At 39.1% G+C, this 15,574-nt stretch overlaps 1 protein-coding gene across 4 annotated transcripts in view; it reads right to left on the bottom strand.

Moving 5' to 3' along the window:
- dhx15 (DEAH (Asp-Glu-Ala-His) box helicase 15) overlaps positions 1-15,574 on the bottom strand; it is a 34,852-nt gene that overhangs the window by 5,481 nt on the left and 13,797 nt on the right. For all 4 annotated transcript variants that reach the window (XM_030161770.1, XM_030161771.1, XM_030161772.1 and 1 more), the window contains exons 7-10: positions 9,670-9,756; positions 9,156-9,305; positions 7,613-7,721; positions 1,891-2,082 (exon numbers count right to left, since the gene is read on the bottom strand). In XM_030161770.1, coding sequence (XP_030017630.1) covers positions 1,891-2,082; positions 7,613-7,721; positions 9,156-9,305; positions 9,670-9,756 — 538 coding nt within the window. The remainder of the gene's footprint in view (positions 1-1,890; positions 2,083-7,612; positions 7,722-9,155; positions 9,306-9,669; positions 9,757-15,574) is intronic.

Here is a 15,574-nt window from a genome sequence, read left to right as displayed (position 1 = left end):
ACAAAAATGAGCCTCGTCTGTCGCAACACCTTAAACCAGGGGTCTCAAACTCATTTTCTTTCAGGGGTCACACTTAGCCCAATTTGATCTCAAGTGGGTCTGACCAGTAAAATAATAGCATAATAACCCATAAATGACAAAAAAAATCCCATTAAATTATGAAAATACTTAGATTTATAAACTATCCAAACGAAAAAGATGTGAATAACCTGAAAAAACTTACATTTTTAAAGAAAAATCAGTGCAATTTTAACAATATTATACCTCAACTTATCATTTCTACATGTGCATGATGGATTGGATCTACAAAGACACTAAACACTTAGAAACAAGCAGAAAATAGTTAAAATTGTGCTTAATTTTCTTCAGACATTTCAGGTTGTTCATATTTGTTGAGGTTATTCACATTTTATTGTTACAGGATAGTTTGTAAATGTAAATATTTTCATAATTTAATGTTTTTTGCATTAAAAGACAAAAATTTGAAGTTGTCATTATTTATTGGCATAATGTAATATTATTTTTTTCACAACAAACTGAGAAGAAAATATGGAGTCATTTTTGTAGGTTATTATGCTATCATTTGACTTCATCATCATATTGGTCTGTATGTGGAACCTGATCTAAAATGAGTTTGACAGCCTTGACTCTGGAATTTTTGCACTTTGCAAATTCATCCCATGGGCCGGATTGGAAGCTTTGGCGGGCCGCATGTTTGAGACCCCTGCCTTAAACTGTCATTGTTACTCACAAAATGATCATTGAGTTATAGTTAGGTCTTAGGTGGCATTGTACTTCAGAGGTTTTTGTTGCTGTTATGAAGCCAATGCTTTTCACAAAATAGTTTATTCAGTTAATTCATACTTGTCCCATAGAACTCCATACAAACACATCAGCCTCTGAAATCTTGCATCTTTAGCCAGAATTTCAATACTTTAATTCCTGATATGGACAGATGATTTAAGTTAAAGAAAGCTGTGCTGGTCAGTTGCGATCACTTGGGCAAATGAATTAAAATGACACAGCTTCGACCTATTACAAATTGATCTAATTACTGTACATTTGGCATTATTGAATGGACATCTTACCCTACAAATATGATCATTACCGTTCATCTGGCAGCACTGAGAACAATAGAAAGCAAAGACCTCTCCCCCTCGGAGAACTTAGTCTCAGTAGTTTAACGTCAAACCTTGCTGGATAGTGGGTTTAGTGGTTAGAATCTCTGTTTATCGAGCCTTACGGTTCGTTGCCACAGCAGCACCGTTCTCAGGTGTACTTTTGCTACTTTCTCTAATGAACTCAGCAAAAAAAAAAAAAAAAAAAAAAACTGCCATCCAGAATCACCTGCTTTAAGTGCATACCACGTCCGAACAGCTAGTTAAATCCATTTCCCCACTCTCAGAGACCCTCACGCTCCCTTCAAAGGCGTCAGGATTCATCTCAATGAGCAGCATTCTGCTTTGGCAAGCCCAAAGTGCAATTACTGCTGAAGCTCACTGGTGCTGTTTCACTTACACCTATACATTTTGTACAGACATGTATTTTTTTCCCCTTCTTCACAAATAATAGCTGACTCCACAGACTTTATCCTCCTCTTGCCTTGTAGTTAAGTTTAGCAGTTTAACATTAATCGATTGAAGAAAGTCTTGACTTTTGCGGTTGCAACTGTTTATGATGAAACTTCCTTTTACATAATGAAGCTAAATAGATGCAATAAAAACCTTGTAATAGCAAAGTTAAAAGACACAGTACGGCCAGAGAGAGGAAGCATATTGAATCTAAGAGATGTAGAGGAAAAGGGAGCGTCTCAATGGTCCAACAGAACTGAACAGGAAATGGAAAGAGTAGCAGCTCAGACCCACAGAGTGAGCCAGCCCTGAGCATTACCTGACAACATGGCAGTGATGGAAAGGACCTCGTTGGAACAGTTGAATTCACAGCTGGCGATGACCATCTTGGCCAGCTGGGGGTCCAGGGGGAACTCTGCCATCATGGAGCCCAGCTCCGTCAGGTCACCGTCGTCATTGAGCGCTGCCAGGTAGTTCAGCAACTCCAGGGCTCGCATCAGGGTCTCTGGGGCTGAGGGGAGACAGACAGGGACACATGGACCATTAAAAATGTTCCAAGCCTATGGGGCAAACACACACAGATAACATAACTGGCGAAAGTGTTGCCACAGATAAATTTGACCATTTGGAAGGTTTAGCTAGGAATTTATGTCAGGTTTGATTACTACACCAGTGTTACCAATAAGCACTTTCAATCCATCTGCTCGAGAATTGTTTTCTGCCTCTGTAACACACTGCAATATCCAGGGAAAACCATGCACCTGTATACAGGTTGCATGCCACACCTTGCTATGTAATACGCATTTGTTTACACTCACCAGTATGTGCACATCTCCTTTCAGATGATGTACAGACACACAGAACTGTACAAAAGTCCTAGGGCCAACTTAAGGTTTGCAGGTGTAATAGGTTCTAATGATGACACACATGCATTTGTCATTAATGTGGATATATGTGAAGTATGCGGAGCAGTAAAACCAAAAGTTTTAAGGAAAAAATACCTTCTATGAACCAAAGTGGTAGTATTTAGTGTGACCTCCCTTTGCACTTAACATGACTTTAACCCATATAATTTGAGATTTATTGCATTATGTTTCTGACGTTTTATACCAGGTTTCATTCAACACATGCCACATGTTTCTAATTGTTCATGATGCTTTTTGTCATGGGTCAAACTGAATAGTGACTTTAACCTTTAGAACCCATTTAGTTCAGTTTTTTGTGTGTCTTTTCAGGCTGTGCACATACTTTCTGAATTTTGTATCTCAAGAAAAGAGAATGAGAAATAAATATGTATGCTCATTTCAACCCTGGAGAAACAACAAAGCTAAAGGTGGCCTAAGACTTATGCACTGTACTAAACAAATTCTTTACACATTTTATACAATTTTCAATAGGAGATTAAATACGTCAATTAAAGCGACAGTTTCAAGTTTCTCTAAGTAGTAGATAAAGCTTGCTCAACCAACCAGTCATTAGCCATGTTTTTACCAAATGTCAAAACAAAAAAATCAGGCAGGTATTCTGCAAACAACATCCTGGTGAAAGAAGTCCAGGTGTGAAGTGTCTTTCATAGATGAGACTGATCTGGTCTTCTTGTCAGTCCACACGAAGTTTTCAGCTATGAGTCGGGTCTTCACATTTTATGATAATATCCAGTAAAACACCAGGAAACCGATCAGTCTGCTGGTATCTCTGGCTACGGAGCAGTCTGTTCCTGATGTGTGGTTCTGGCCTCTAACCTGTGCAGTGTTCAACGGTGTCGCCCACTGTCTGTGTTGTTATTTTTTCTCTATGCTTGTCTGTTCTCTCTCCACTTTCCACTCATCCCGACTGGCTGAGGCAGATGGCCGCCTACATGGAGCCCTGTCGGAGGTTTTTTCTTCCGTAAAGGAAGATTTTTCCCCCTGTCGCCTTTGGAGGTTTTGTGGGTTTGTTCTCTATAGACTATTTTTAAAGCCTCTGACCTGAATTTGTGAATTGCCGTGAGATAATCATGAATTATGATTGGCGCTGTACATTATCCCAATTCCATAAAAGTGCAGATGTTGTGTAGAATGTAAGTAAACAATGAGATTTGAGAAAATTTGCCATTTTTGGAAAAATATACATACATTTTGAATTGGATGAGAGCAATACAGTCCCAACTTTAACAGAACTGAGGTTGTAGATAAAACAGAACTGAATTTAATGCAAGTTACATTTCTGGCACATCAGGACTTGTTTGAAGAAACTGTTTCTATTCTGTCAAAACTACCTCAAGCAAATGTAAAAACTTGTGAAACTGCACTGCATAAACATTTCTTAACATGATACTTCAATTCCAAAGATTTATGGAAACTCAGTTATGGTATCAACAATTGTGTAAAAATATAGATGCAACAATGAATTCATGACATTTTCTGAGATGGTTTCTGCACCATGAAAAGCTCATAGTGTTGCAACATCTCTCTCTCTTTCCCATTTTGTTTTTTACATTATTCCGTGATTTTTCCACAAAATATGAAATGCTGGGACAAGCCATACCAAAAATAAACATTTCAAGATGGGAACAGATTTCTCTTCAACAATTTTGGGGCAATTTGACATCATGTGGCCAGAGTTAGGCCTATGTAGTGAAGAAGATCTGCTGCCAGCAAGTAGTGAACTAGTGTGTTGAGGCTCAGGTGTATGAGTACAAAGAAACAAACTAAGGAGAAAAAGAGGTCTAGTGTGTGTTGTATTTAGACAACTGCAGGTTACAGAAGACACTGACAGTCAGACAAAGGTAGGCCGTTGTGTGCTGTGGTCGAATGGAACACGCCATGAATCAAAATGAAAAGGCTCTTGGTATGTGACGGCCGGAGTTCCGCTAGACAGCAACTTAGTGGAGAAGTAATCATGGCAGAGCCCATTTTTCATCCACCGCTCAGGCAATCCTAAACAACTAATGCAATTACAGGGGAACTTTCTACTTAATGCTTCAACACAAAAGGCTTCCACCGTTTGGTTAAAAGATTTTTCCTCCAGATGCAATTATTGACCTTTGGCTCCCGAGAGCTGAAGCCTAATGACCAGTTGCATGTTAACTGAAAATTAGCTTCAAGCGCTGGCTGTGCTACTCGTTCACTTTGATTTCTCTCAAGCGCTCCCCCCAAAAAAAATTCAATTTCAAACAGCAGGGAGGCATTTTTTTATGATTAACAAATATTGATTTGGGGCATCAAAGGTACTTTTTTTTATACACAAAGTGAGTGCCGGCTACATTACTTACCACACCAGTCGCTTGTGTGGGCCTGAACAAAGGTGAAAATCTGATTTCCAAGTACTGCTAGCATGATGAACCAGTGTGGAAATTCAATCTATACACAACGAGGCTCATCAGAAAGTAAGTATTGACTGCCTCAACACACGAGAATCCGATATATTAACCAAGGGCCAAATCAATGAGACGAAAGGCTAAAGGTACATTAAACCACATTGGCTTTGAAAGGTACTTCTTTGGAAATGTCACGAGGCAAATGAATCCCACCCAGCCAAGTCCTTGTGTAAATCGCTACTGATTTCTTTTGGATTTTCCATTTGGTTGGCTGGCTCACGCAGTCGCTCCTGTGTTTAGTGAGCAGGGAGGAAGGTGGCCAAAGAGAGAAATAAACCACATATTTGAGCGTTTCAGAGTAAAGCGAAAAATCAACCCCAGCGACAGGCTGAAATGGAAAAAGCCACTGGCATTTTGTGGATGATATCTTTGATCATCAGGGAAGTTTAATGGGAGACAATTGCTTTTATCTAACTTAGAAAAACACTTTGGTCTTAAAACATCATCTGTCTGCCAATTTAACCTTTAAAACATCCCAAAAAGTAAACAATACACAGACTTGTGGAGTAACTAGTCACATGCAATGGCATTATGCAATTAAATTATAAGATAAATGTAACTGTGATCCTTTTACTGAGAAAAAAATATAGAAATACATTATAGTAACTTCTCAAAAAGAGGATTAGATTCATGCTTGTATGTGCTTGAAATTTGTTGGTTCTGATTTGAGATCGGAGCATTTTAACCCTAAAGTTATATTGCACATGTTTTAATTGTACTTTTACAGCTGTGGGCCAACCATTTTGACAAATCAACTAACCGATTATGCATCCCTACAAGAAATGTAATCAAAAACTAATGTAATGCAATTACAACAGTTACATTACTTATTGCATTTTTACTGAATGACTTATAATCTCAGACTTACTTCTTCATTGGGAGAGAAACGATATATTGGCCTACATTTTTCTGAAAAAAAAAAAAGTTTAAAAAGACAGGGTCATCCACTATTCACAAAATTAAAATTTCTTGTCATCACTAGAGATTAGCATTTGTTTGACCCATTGTAAATAATGTAGTAGTAGAACAATGGTTAAAATATTAGGAAATTATAACAACAATAAACAACCACAAAATGCACATGCAAAAATCCATCTTTTTCATTCATCAACAAGAGAGAGCCATTCTAGTATCAAAGTCCTCCACAAACTGAGTGAAAACATTGAATGTGGGAGTCAAATTCTTGCCAAAGTGTAAAGAATAGAAAAAGAATACTCAGATTTATTCCCCTTTACATGCTCTACTTTTATGTGAAAATTTATAGTTAGTTTATCATGGTCATGGCTTAAAACTGTTCCTGTTCAATGCAGTGTCTCATACACTTACATGGACATGTTGAATGCATCAATATGCAGCTTTGTTTTCTTTGGACTGTTTTCTAAATATTGTAATAATATAGATCTAAAAGGAGCAAAAATACCCTTTTTTTTTTTTTTTTTGGTTAATAAATAACCAAAAAAGGCATCCCAGTACCTAAGCCCTGTGAAAACCCCAGACCTGTGACCCACATTTTACAGAATCATTCATAGCACTGACATTAAGTTCAATTAGGTGACCAAAAAAAACCCCCAAAAAAACCAAACATGCAGTCTCTGTTGTTTCATCTTCCACCTCTCGAGTCTCTGGAGACACATCCCTGACCTGTCCATTTACTCTGAGGTGGGCCTTTGACACAGCGTATCAAAATCGATCCGCTGTAACTGGATATTATAAAGTGCCTGTCCAGAAACTCTCACAGACTCGAGGCAGACTTTATTTGCTGTAGCTTCCAGTGTACTCAAGAGCTAGTTAGGAAGAGCCTGCTGCCAGGAGGGGATCAAATAAATAAAAAGGTAATCCTCCCCCTTTCCATTCACCCCACTGTTCCCAGTTAGACGTGGCAGACAAGGCCGATGCGATATGTTGCCGCTTACCCTCGTGTTTTGTGAGAAATGTGGGGGTGGCGGTGGAGGTCAGTCACGTTTCACTGGAGGAATATAAAGGGAAGGCAATAGCCAAGGTGATAGCACTACTATTGATGTAACCAATTTCATTCTCAAAATGGCGTTTGCCACAGTGGACTGGGAGAGATGAGTTTAATCTCAGAGGTGAGATGAAAACTATATTATGGTGAGAAGAGGGGGAGGGAGCGGGAGGTTAAGGAGAGGAAGGGTAGGGGGCGGGGTGGTGGTGTCGGTGATGGTCTCGTCAGGAAGATGCAGAAACATACACTCATTCAGATGAGTTTTACTTGTCTGAAGCGTAAACAGAGACATCAGATTTAAGCATTTAGAGCACACATCGCATCATTCCCCAGTTTAAACAGCAATAATCTCAACGCAAATTAGACAAAACAGCAAAGTACTGTGTCGCCCATGTCTGCCAGAGCACTTATCCTCAAATCTCCAAACATTCAGCATACAATATTTGATATCTGCCAACATCATTTTCTCTTTGCTTTGTCATTTTCCACAGCTCCCAAGTGACACAGCCAACCCAGATTTGATATCACACATCAAACAACACCAGTTCAACTAAATGTGTGTAGAATCTCAAAGCAGTTTGTAACTGATCAAAATCTTTTAGTTAATATTAAAAAAACAGGATGAATTATTTATGCTTCCTCATGAGCTGTATTTCAGAACAAAATAACACTAAGGTCACTGTTCACACTGTAAAATGTATGTTTTTTTAAAATACTAACCTGGTGGGTCCATGAAGTCAAAGTGTACCAGGTCGTCGATACCCAGTTTCTTCAGCTGCAGCACCACAGAGCCCAGGTTAGACCTCAGGATCTCGGGGTACGTGTTGTCCTGTGCAAGTTAAGCGGAACAGAGTGAAAGCCAAGGAACGATTCAAAATGAATTAGTCAGGGCGGTTATTATCTCCTCATGCATCGCTCATGTGTCAACTTGAACAGAGACCAGGAGTCTAGGGCATTTGAAGGGCTATTTAACTTGTTTAAAAAATTCCCTTTGCCACTCAGCATGATGGGAAAAAATTAGCCTGTTAACGTGGAGAACTGGGCCTCCACAGGTTCATTTGTCACAAGGTTGGCTGTGTCGTTTAGAGCAGGTCATAAGGAAGAGTGGAGGCAATGTGGTTTGGAACCAGGCTCTTGAAATGACAATTGAGCTCAAATGAGAATAATGTAGTACTAAGAGCAAATGTTGCATAATGAGAGCTTTCCCCACTTCAGGCTGCTCTGGTAGAATCTAATCACCTGATTAGACCTTACAGGCTGGGATGCACCAACCAGGACTTATTTTTAAATACGATTAAATCACAGTCCTTCCTAAAATTATGTTTGTGTTGGCGTCTGTGGGAGCTGGTTGTTTGCTGAAGCTGGTTAACCCAATTTCTATAGTGGTTAGTGTTGCATTCTGTTGCCCCAGTAGAAAAGCACAAAACCCACTGAAGAACTGGGTGGTACATAAAGTTTTTTGAGTAAAATCCAACCTCAGTGTTATAATGAATGTAGGGAACCAGGATTGTTGTTAACTTAGAAATAACATAAGCTAATGTTAAGAAACTCCTGGCTCCTAGCACAAAAATAAGACTAAATGCAAACACTACGCCTTTTAACCACTCTTTAAACCTCAATTTAGCTTTTAGTCCAAGCAAAATAAATGTAGCTGTTTAACTGTTGCCAGAAAATGTCTAACTCCAGTTTAAAATTCTGACTTAGTTTTGATTTGGGATTTGGCTGCATTCTTGAGATGGATTTAGAGACTTAAGCGACAGATTGACAACAACAGAGATTTACAATGTTAATAAATTTTGTCAAGATAGTGTTTCAGTGAGGAAACTGTTCTGGAGCTGAACAGGAAGCTTGGACTCACTCTCAGTCTGCCAGCTACTTACTCTGCTATTGTCTTTCTTCATCATCTATTCTGTTGCCATATTGCTCCATTGATTTAACTGTGAAATCTGGAGGTTTTCCGTGTTCAGGAGGAGGTTAGCTACCCAACTTCAGTGTTTGGTAAGGAGCACAATGCAGCCAAAGGTTCACAGTTAGTTTCCTGTCTCTTTTGTACTTACTCAGCATGCAAACATAGGTCTCCATAGTGACAAGAGTTGATAGACTGATCTACATAAACTTAAATTTACCAAAGCAAGACTACTTTTTATTTGCGCGGCACTATATTTTACATGTGAATTTTTTGCACGACCAAGACTGAGTTAAGCTTTACTGGTGCAAACAAACCATAGAATTTCAATAATTTTCTACCGGCTCTATCATTTACCTGCATTTCAGTCTTGTAGGCTTTCTCGGTGTAAAGGCGGAAACATTTCCCTGGGCGTGTCCGTCCGGCGCGACCTGCCCTCTGCTGGGCTGAGGCTTTGCTGATGGCTGTCACCAAGAGAGACTCAACTCGGATACGTGGGTTATACACCTGACAGGAGGTAGGATGTCAAAAAAAACTAGGTTTTTAGAGGGCAGCGACTAAATAATCAGACATTAACACAAACTATTGCACACAATAAACTAGATACTCACAGTACATGACAAAAAGGTACACTAATACATACAAAAAACACCATAGAGCATTTATAATCTTGCACTGCACCACGTGTATGACTTGGCTCTAGGCTGGTGAAATGTCAGAGGAATAAATAACTGGCTTTTCCATCTTTGCCGCTGTCAGGTGTGCACTGCTGTGTTTATCTGCGGATTCTCAGGCAGCGCGAACAGATGATCGTGGCAGATAACAAGTAGTAGGGAGAAGATGGGAGTGTGGCAGGGAAGGGGAAGCTAACCTTTTGCTTGGCAAATCCAGGATCAATTACAAACACCACGCCGTCAATGGTCAGGGATGTCTCAGCGATGTTTGTCGACACGACGACCTGCAGAAATGAGACCAACTAGGTTAAAAAAAAAAAAATCCTTCACCTCCCTAGGTGTGGAGGGAATGATGAGATCTAAGAGTGCTCAACATTTTGCTCAATATTTTTTCTATGATCATAAGTTATTCAGAAGTTTGAGCTTCAGGAAAGTATTGATTCCTCCACTGCTACTGTTATTACTGTTTGTGAAATTTTCTTTATTCTCAATTTTAGGGGTGGACACATGCGCTTACTTTTATTTTGAAGAAACGGCCAGGTTTAGTTTAGTGTAATGAAATTATTGATTCATAGAAGACAGGAAACAAAAAATGACTAACAAAACCACTGTTTATTAAAAGTCCTATTTTTACTTGGAATTCTATGTTGATATAGAACTAAGCTGCATTGTTTATTGTTGCTGAACCATGGTGTAAACCTACTTTCAGATAGAAACTCGAGTATTGCAAATTGTCTTGTGCACTCAAAAAGTGTAGTGCTTTGATCCAAACAGACAAAAGGTTTCCAACTGGAACAGTTTGTAAATCATAATAGTCATTCTTAAGCATCAATACAAGAGAGACAAGCAGGTGCAGATATCAGCTTTGCACTCGGAAAAACTCTGTCTGATGGGAGCCAGTCGACTGAAGGAGGCTCGAAAAGATGGCTCTGAGCTGCACGGCGCACACATCCTCAGCATGTAACGTGCTTTGTTGAGATGTCAGCTTCCCCCTCTTGGAAAACTCTTCCTAGAATTTGTCAAAATCATAGAAAATAGTAGATGTAATGGGTCCTCTAAGGTGGCCTGCTTTATAACACACTGAGAGCTCCGCAATGCTTAGCACTTTCATCAAAGCATCTCTCACCCCCCAAAAATGATGGCTGCAGTAATTTTCCCACATGAACATAGCATGTGTTCTGAAATGTGGAACACTGCGGTCTGTGGACATGCCAACTGTTCGTGGCTCACTGTCACTGATTGGATCTTGCCATGTCCTTCGCAGTGTTATCTCAATGAAGTTCTGTTTGAGTCCAAGAAAACCTGAAATACTACTAATAAAATATGAGGTGTTACGGACTGGTATGAGGTACCACCTAGTAAAAGTTATGCTCTCTGTTTACTCTAAATATAAAAAAAATGTATAATGGAGAAAATATTATTACTTTATTTTACGGCCAGTCAAAAACATCTTTAAGGTGAATGTAAGAAGATCTGCTTAGATTCTGAGAACCATTAATATGGGAACAAAGAAAACGTGCTGTATTACCCTGAGTCAGGTCTTTCTCTATTAATATTCAAATTTAGATTTCACAATGATGGAGATGTTTCAGTTACGCAAGTGTAAATACATTTTTGAATCATTTTAAAACTCTTACATGATAAATTAGGCCTCCAAAATAAGGACCAGGAAACTGGAAAACGTGGGCTAGGGTTTACTTCATCTCAATATTTCCATTATTGAAATAATATTAGTCTTAAATGTTGCAAAAATGTAGAGTTCCTAGTCAGATAATAACAAAAAGCCATCACACAAAGCCCAAGCCTCCAGGATTCAGAGAAACTTAGAAGAAAATATTTGAATAGAAAGCAGATTCCAAGGGAAAAAAAGTTATATTGTCAGTATACACAATTTTGCAGCTGCTCTCACATGAACCTTGACCTCTGCCAGGCCACTTATACAGCTGTAGAGGCCGAGCCACCTCAGAAACTCTTCATCTTCACCATAACTCTTGTAGACTGAAGCAGCCTAGGTCAGAGTCAGCTGAGTGTCATAGCTCTATATGCAAGTAAGTGTTGAAAAAATGACTCTCTGCACTTTCACCGTCTTTTGATTGCTCACTTGTGCAGGGTTAAAACAGGGACATGCTGCAAGCTGACCCAATCCGTCATTTGGCAGAAGTGTCGACTTTTTTGGCCGTCCTCATGATAAAACGTCGAATACAAGACCTGACGCTTCTCTGTAGTCTTTGCTGCTACAGGTCCACAGATCCAATTTTGCACACTTGACACACTTCCTTTGTAGCTGTGCCTCTTTAGCTGGCTTCAAGCTGGGAGCCTCAGAGACTTTTAAATCCCACCTTTTAAGTGAGGATTTCTCTCCCGTCTGAGAATGCCTAACTATTTAGTTATTAATGCAAGGGAGGGCCGTTTTCTCCCTCGTCTAGCCCTTGACCTCGAGGAATTCACCCGTCGAAAGGCACATTCCCTTTATTGTTCATGCAAAATAAAGAGGTGAACGGACAGGAGCATCTGGTAAACAGTAGGGTTGTTTTCATGTATTCCTTAAATGAACTACGGTCTAGATCTAGAACATGACACTTCCAAACAAACGTGACTTTCTTGATTTGGATAAATAACTGAAAGCAATACGCATGCAGTCCAAATAGCAGCCAGTCGATTGTGGTTATGTCAAGACCACTTGACCTAAGGACAGACTTACTAGAGCTTCAGCAGCGTATAGCTCATGTCACAAGCTCTGCTTTTGTTTACTATACTTCAAAAGCCTTGGGGACATGTCCCTAAAATACATTCTGGAACTGCAGGAGGTTTAGGTTTCTTAACCCAATCACTGATAGTATTGTTGATTATTTAGAAAGGCATGAAATACCAACAAGAACACCTGTGGCACACCAAGCAGCACAGGACAAAACAAAGAAGACCTAGAATCCATTCACAATATCTTATTCAGATTATCTGCACTGTTCTATGTGTTGCTGTGCTGTACAGTTTGTTATGTGTGATAAGTTAAATGTTTAGTATTACTTTTGCTGTTTTAATGTATTTTATTCGTCTTTTGTGGCGGTCATTAAAGCTGCCCAGGGACAACATTTACAAATTACTTAAATTAAGGGCCGAAGTGCACACAGTGGTGACACAGGGTGGAGGTTGTTTTGAGCCGTCAGCTTTGGCATTGCCCTGGAATTGTCTACAGCATATAAATAGGTATCTGATGGTGGCATATACTTGAGAGATAATCAGCACCACTTAATTTTACCATCTCATAGCCACTTACTTCAAGCTCCTGACAAAAGGCTTTTACCTTGTAAAGGCATATGTAGAATGTGTATGGGTTGAGAAATATGCAGAAAGATAACACTGGACTATTTTGGTAGATACTGTGATTGGAGTACAAGTCAAAATACAAGTGAAAATGGTGGGGTTTTTTTCATTCAATTTTCATGTGTGTGTTTTTTTGCACCGACCAGACAGGGTAGGACTTACTTCAAAGATGCACTGGGAAGGGAAAAACAGCAGGACTTGTAGCAAATACAACAGCATTATTAATGCTGCAACTACCGTATTTCGGCTCGTGGCCATCATCAGGGTCATTACAAAAGCCCAACCCCTAAACAAACATTCTCTTAGATCTGAGGGATATGATTTGTTATCTTTATAGCACCGCCACACTTAATTTATAATGATATGCTGTGACATATTTTTCCTTTAATCAATGATTTAAAGCTCCTGTGATGAAGTATGACATTTTGCCAAGCTAACTACTGCTATTTTAATAATGTGTAGTCTAGTGCTAGATGTTATGACTAAAAATCATGGTATTTTTTTTAACATTGAGGAGTTTTTTTGTTTGCTTCTTGCATGGTGCCTCGCTTATACTACTATGTATCGACATAAAGTATTTTTAAAACGTATTTTGTCATGGATGCTATATGATAAAGACTTTTTTTTTTTTTTTAATTGGGCGTGCTTGGCTCCATATATTTGCAATATATGAAATCATATTGCATACATTGTAAAATTTGTACTTACAGAATTGTTTTTGTGTTAACGCAAATATAGTAAAAACTGAAATTTAAATATTTACACACAACTGTCAACAGACTTATGCTACCTGGCTAGCTAATGAGCAGTACCCAGTAGTTGTAAAAGTACAATTATTAGTCTTACAAATTGTATGTGTGCCACAAATTGTTGTTTTCCTTGTTGTTTTGCCCTGTTAAAGTGAGTACATTGTGGGTAATTAAATGTTCTTTTTTAAAGTTAATAAGAAAGGCATGCACAGTTAATGGGGGTCTCTTCTCAATATGCAACATAATGCACAGAGCTGCAAACAATATTACATAATCTGGTGCTTACTGGAGTGTTGCAGCAGTTGATTCAACTATGGTGGGGTATATGAATACATTCATACCTTATGAGACATTAAAAGCAGTCTAACAGTTCATCCAGTACATCTCACCCAGCACTAGGTTCAGTTCTAGTCTCCAGTCGTAAGACTAAGTAGAAAAACAGGTTTACAGAAGCCTCTTACAAAGCCTGACAATGTTCTACACAGTCCAGGCTCTACGAAACCAGATAGTGTCTTATGACAGACACAATACACCAATGGTCAACATCGCAGCAAGGAATGAAAGGCATGCGGTAAAGACAGAAAAATATGGTGTAGATGAGGCTGCTTCCACTGTTAGGATGCAGTCAGTGCTCCAGCAGATGCCACGCATGACACCTTCTCACATTTCACCATCATATGGGTGGCCTCATTGACTGCATTGATTCTGAAGGATTATCCAGGCTAGGGCCATTACACTGAACACAGCCTGGCTCCTTCCAGTCTGTTGCTGCACTGGATAATCCTGGCTTCTTCATCACTAATATCATTAGAGCATCATCTCTGCATGTTATTTCTGGGTTATTACCTGCAGGAGAGCAAGTACTATGGCTAACATGGACCATCTTTCACATCCCCTGCTGGGAAATGCCGCTTAGTTGACAAATAAAGCCTTCCCTTGACTGGGGAATTGGTGAACGTGCCTCAAGCAACGTGGACGCACCCACATTCAAAGCTCATTGAAATGGATATGTGGTGGAATCACGAGTGACATTTGAGGGAGGATTCTAAACGTGACAATGCTAAAAACAAACCAAACCCTCATCACGGCACATTTGTTTGAGACAATCTTCAAGACGCTGGAAAGCAAAGTGAGATTATAGTCTTTGTTTGTAATTAGTCAATTGCTGCCTTGCTTCTAAATGATTAAACTGTTCAAAAATGGATGATCAGTGGCTTTCCTGAAGAAATAGAGCAATGACGAGCTAGTACTTTATGTTAATTGAGGAGTGCTTAATGTAGTCGTTAGCATGCGCAGCAGCAGACATGGCGAACCTTCATTCTTTTTCACTACTTCCTCTTGGGCTGACTTGGATGACATCCCTGCATTTTTCATTTGATGAGTCGCTCAGTCACTCATGGAAGAGAGGCACATTTACTTCAAGCATGGCAACTTTAGATGCCACCTTTCCCAATTAGACAAGCTCCTGACAAATTAATCTTGAGGAAAAAAGGTCACCAGCTGTGACATTCAGAAGCTTAAACTGGTGACTAGGTTTAAGGTTCAGAGGTCATGCTGTGGGCACACAACCCACTCACAGAATTTACACCCCTAAATAACTAAATTAAAAATCCCATCTTATCTTAAAAACGTAATGTTGCCCATATTGTGTTTTTCTACCAACATAATCAATGCCGTTCACTGCAACCAAGCCTAATTTGTCTTTTTTTAAAATTTTTTTTACATTCCTGCATAGACAGAAAGTGGCTGGAGATTTTTCCTTAACCAGCAAGTGCTAAAATGCTAAAATTTAAGTAATGTTACTGTTGTAAGCAACGGAAACTTCAATTCGAATTGGTGGAAAGAAAATAATATACACTGGGAAAATCTTACATTTACTAACAACCTGTTTGTGATGAGGACATTATTTTTGTCGTTTGATTTTAAGCTTTAAAACCTTGTAACAGTTTAGTTGGTATATGAATGTCATTTCTAGAAGTTGGAGTAAAAACATCTGACACTACCATAAATTAAGTGCACAATAAATCAAATA

Source organism: Sphaeramia orbicularis, chromosome 18 (assembly GCF_902148855.1).
Source record: "Sphaeramia orbicularis chromosome 18, fSphaOr1.1, whole genome shotgun sequence".
NCBI classification, from domain to species: domain Eukaryota; kingdom Metazoa; phylum Chordata; class Actinopteri; order Kurtiformes; family Apogonidae; genus Sphaeramia; species Sphaeramia orbicularis.
Note: the sequence above shows the minus strand (reverse complement) of the source record. Positions and strands in the feature narration are given on the sequence as shown.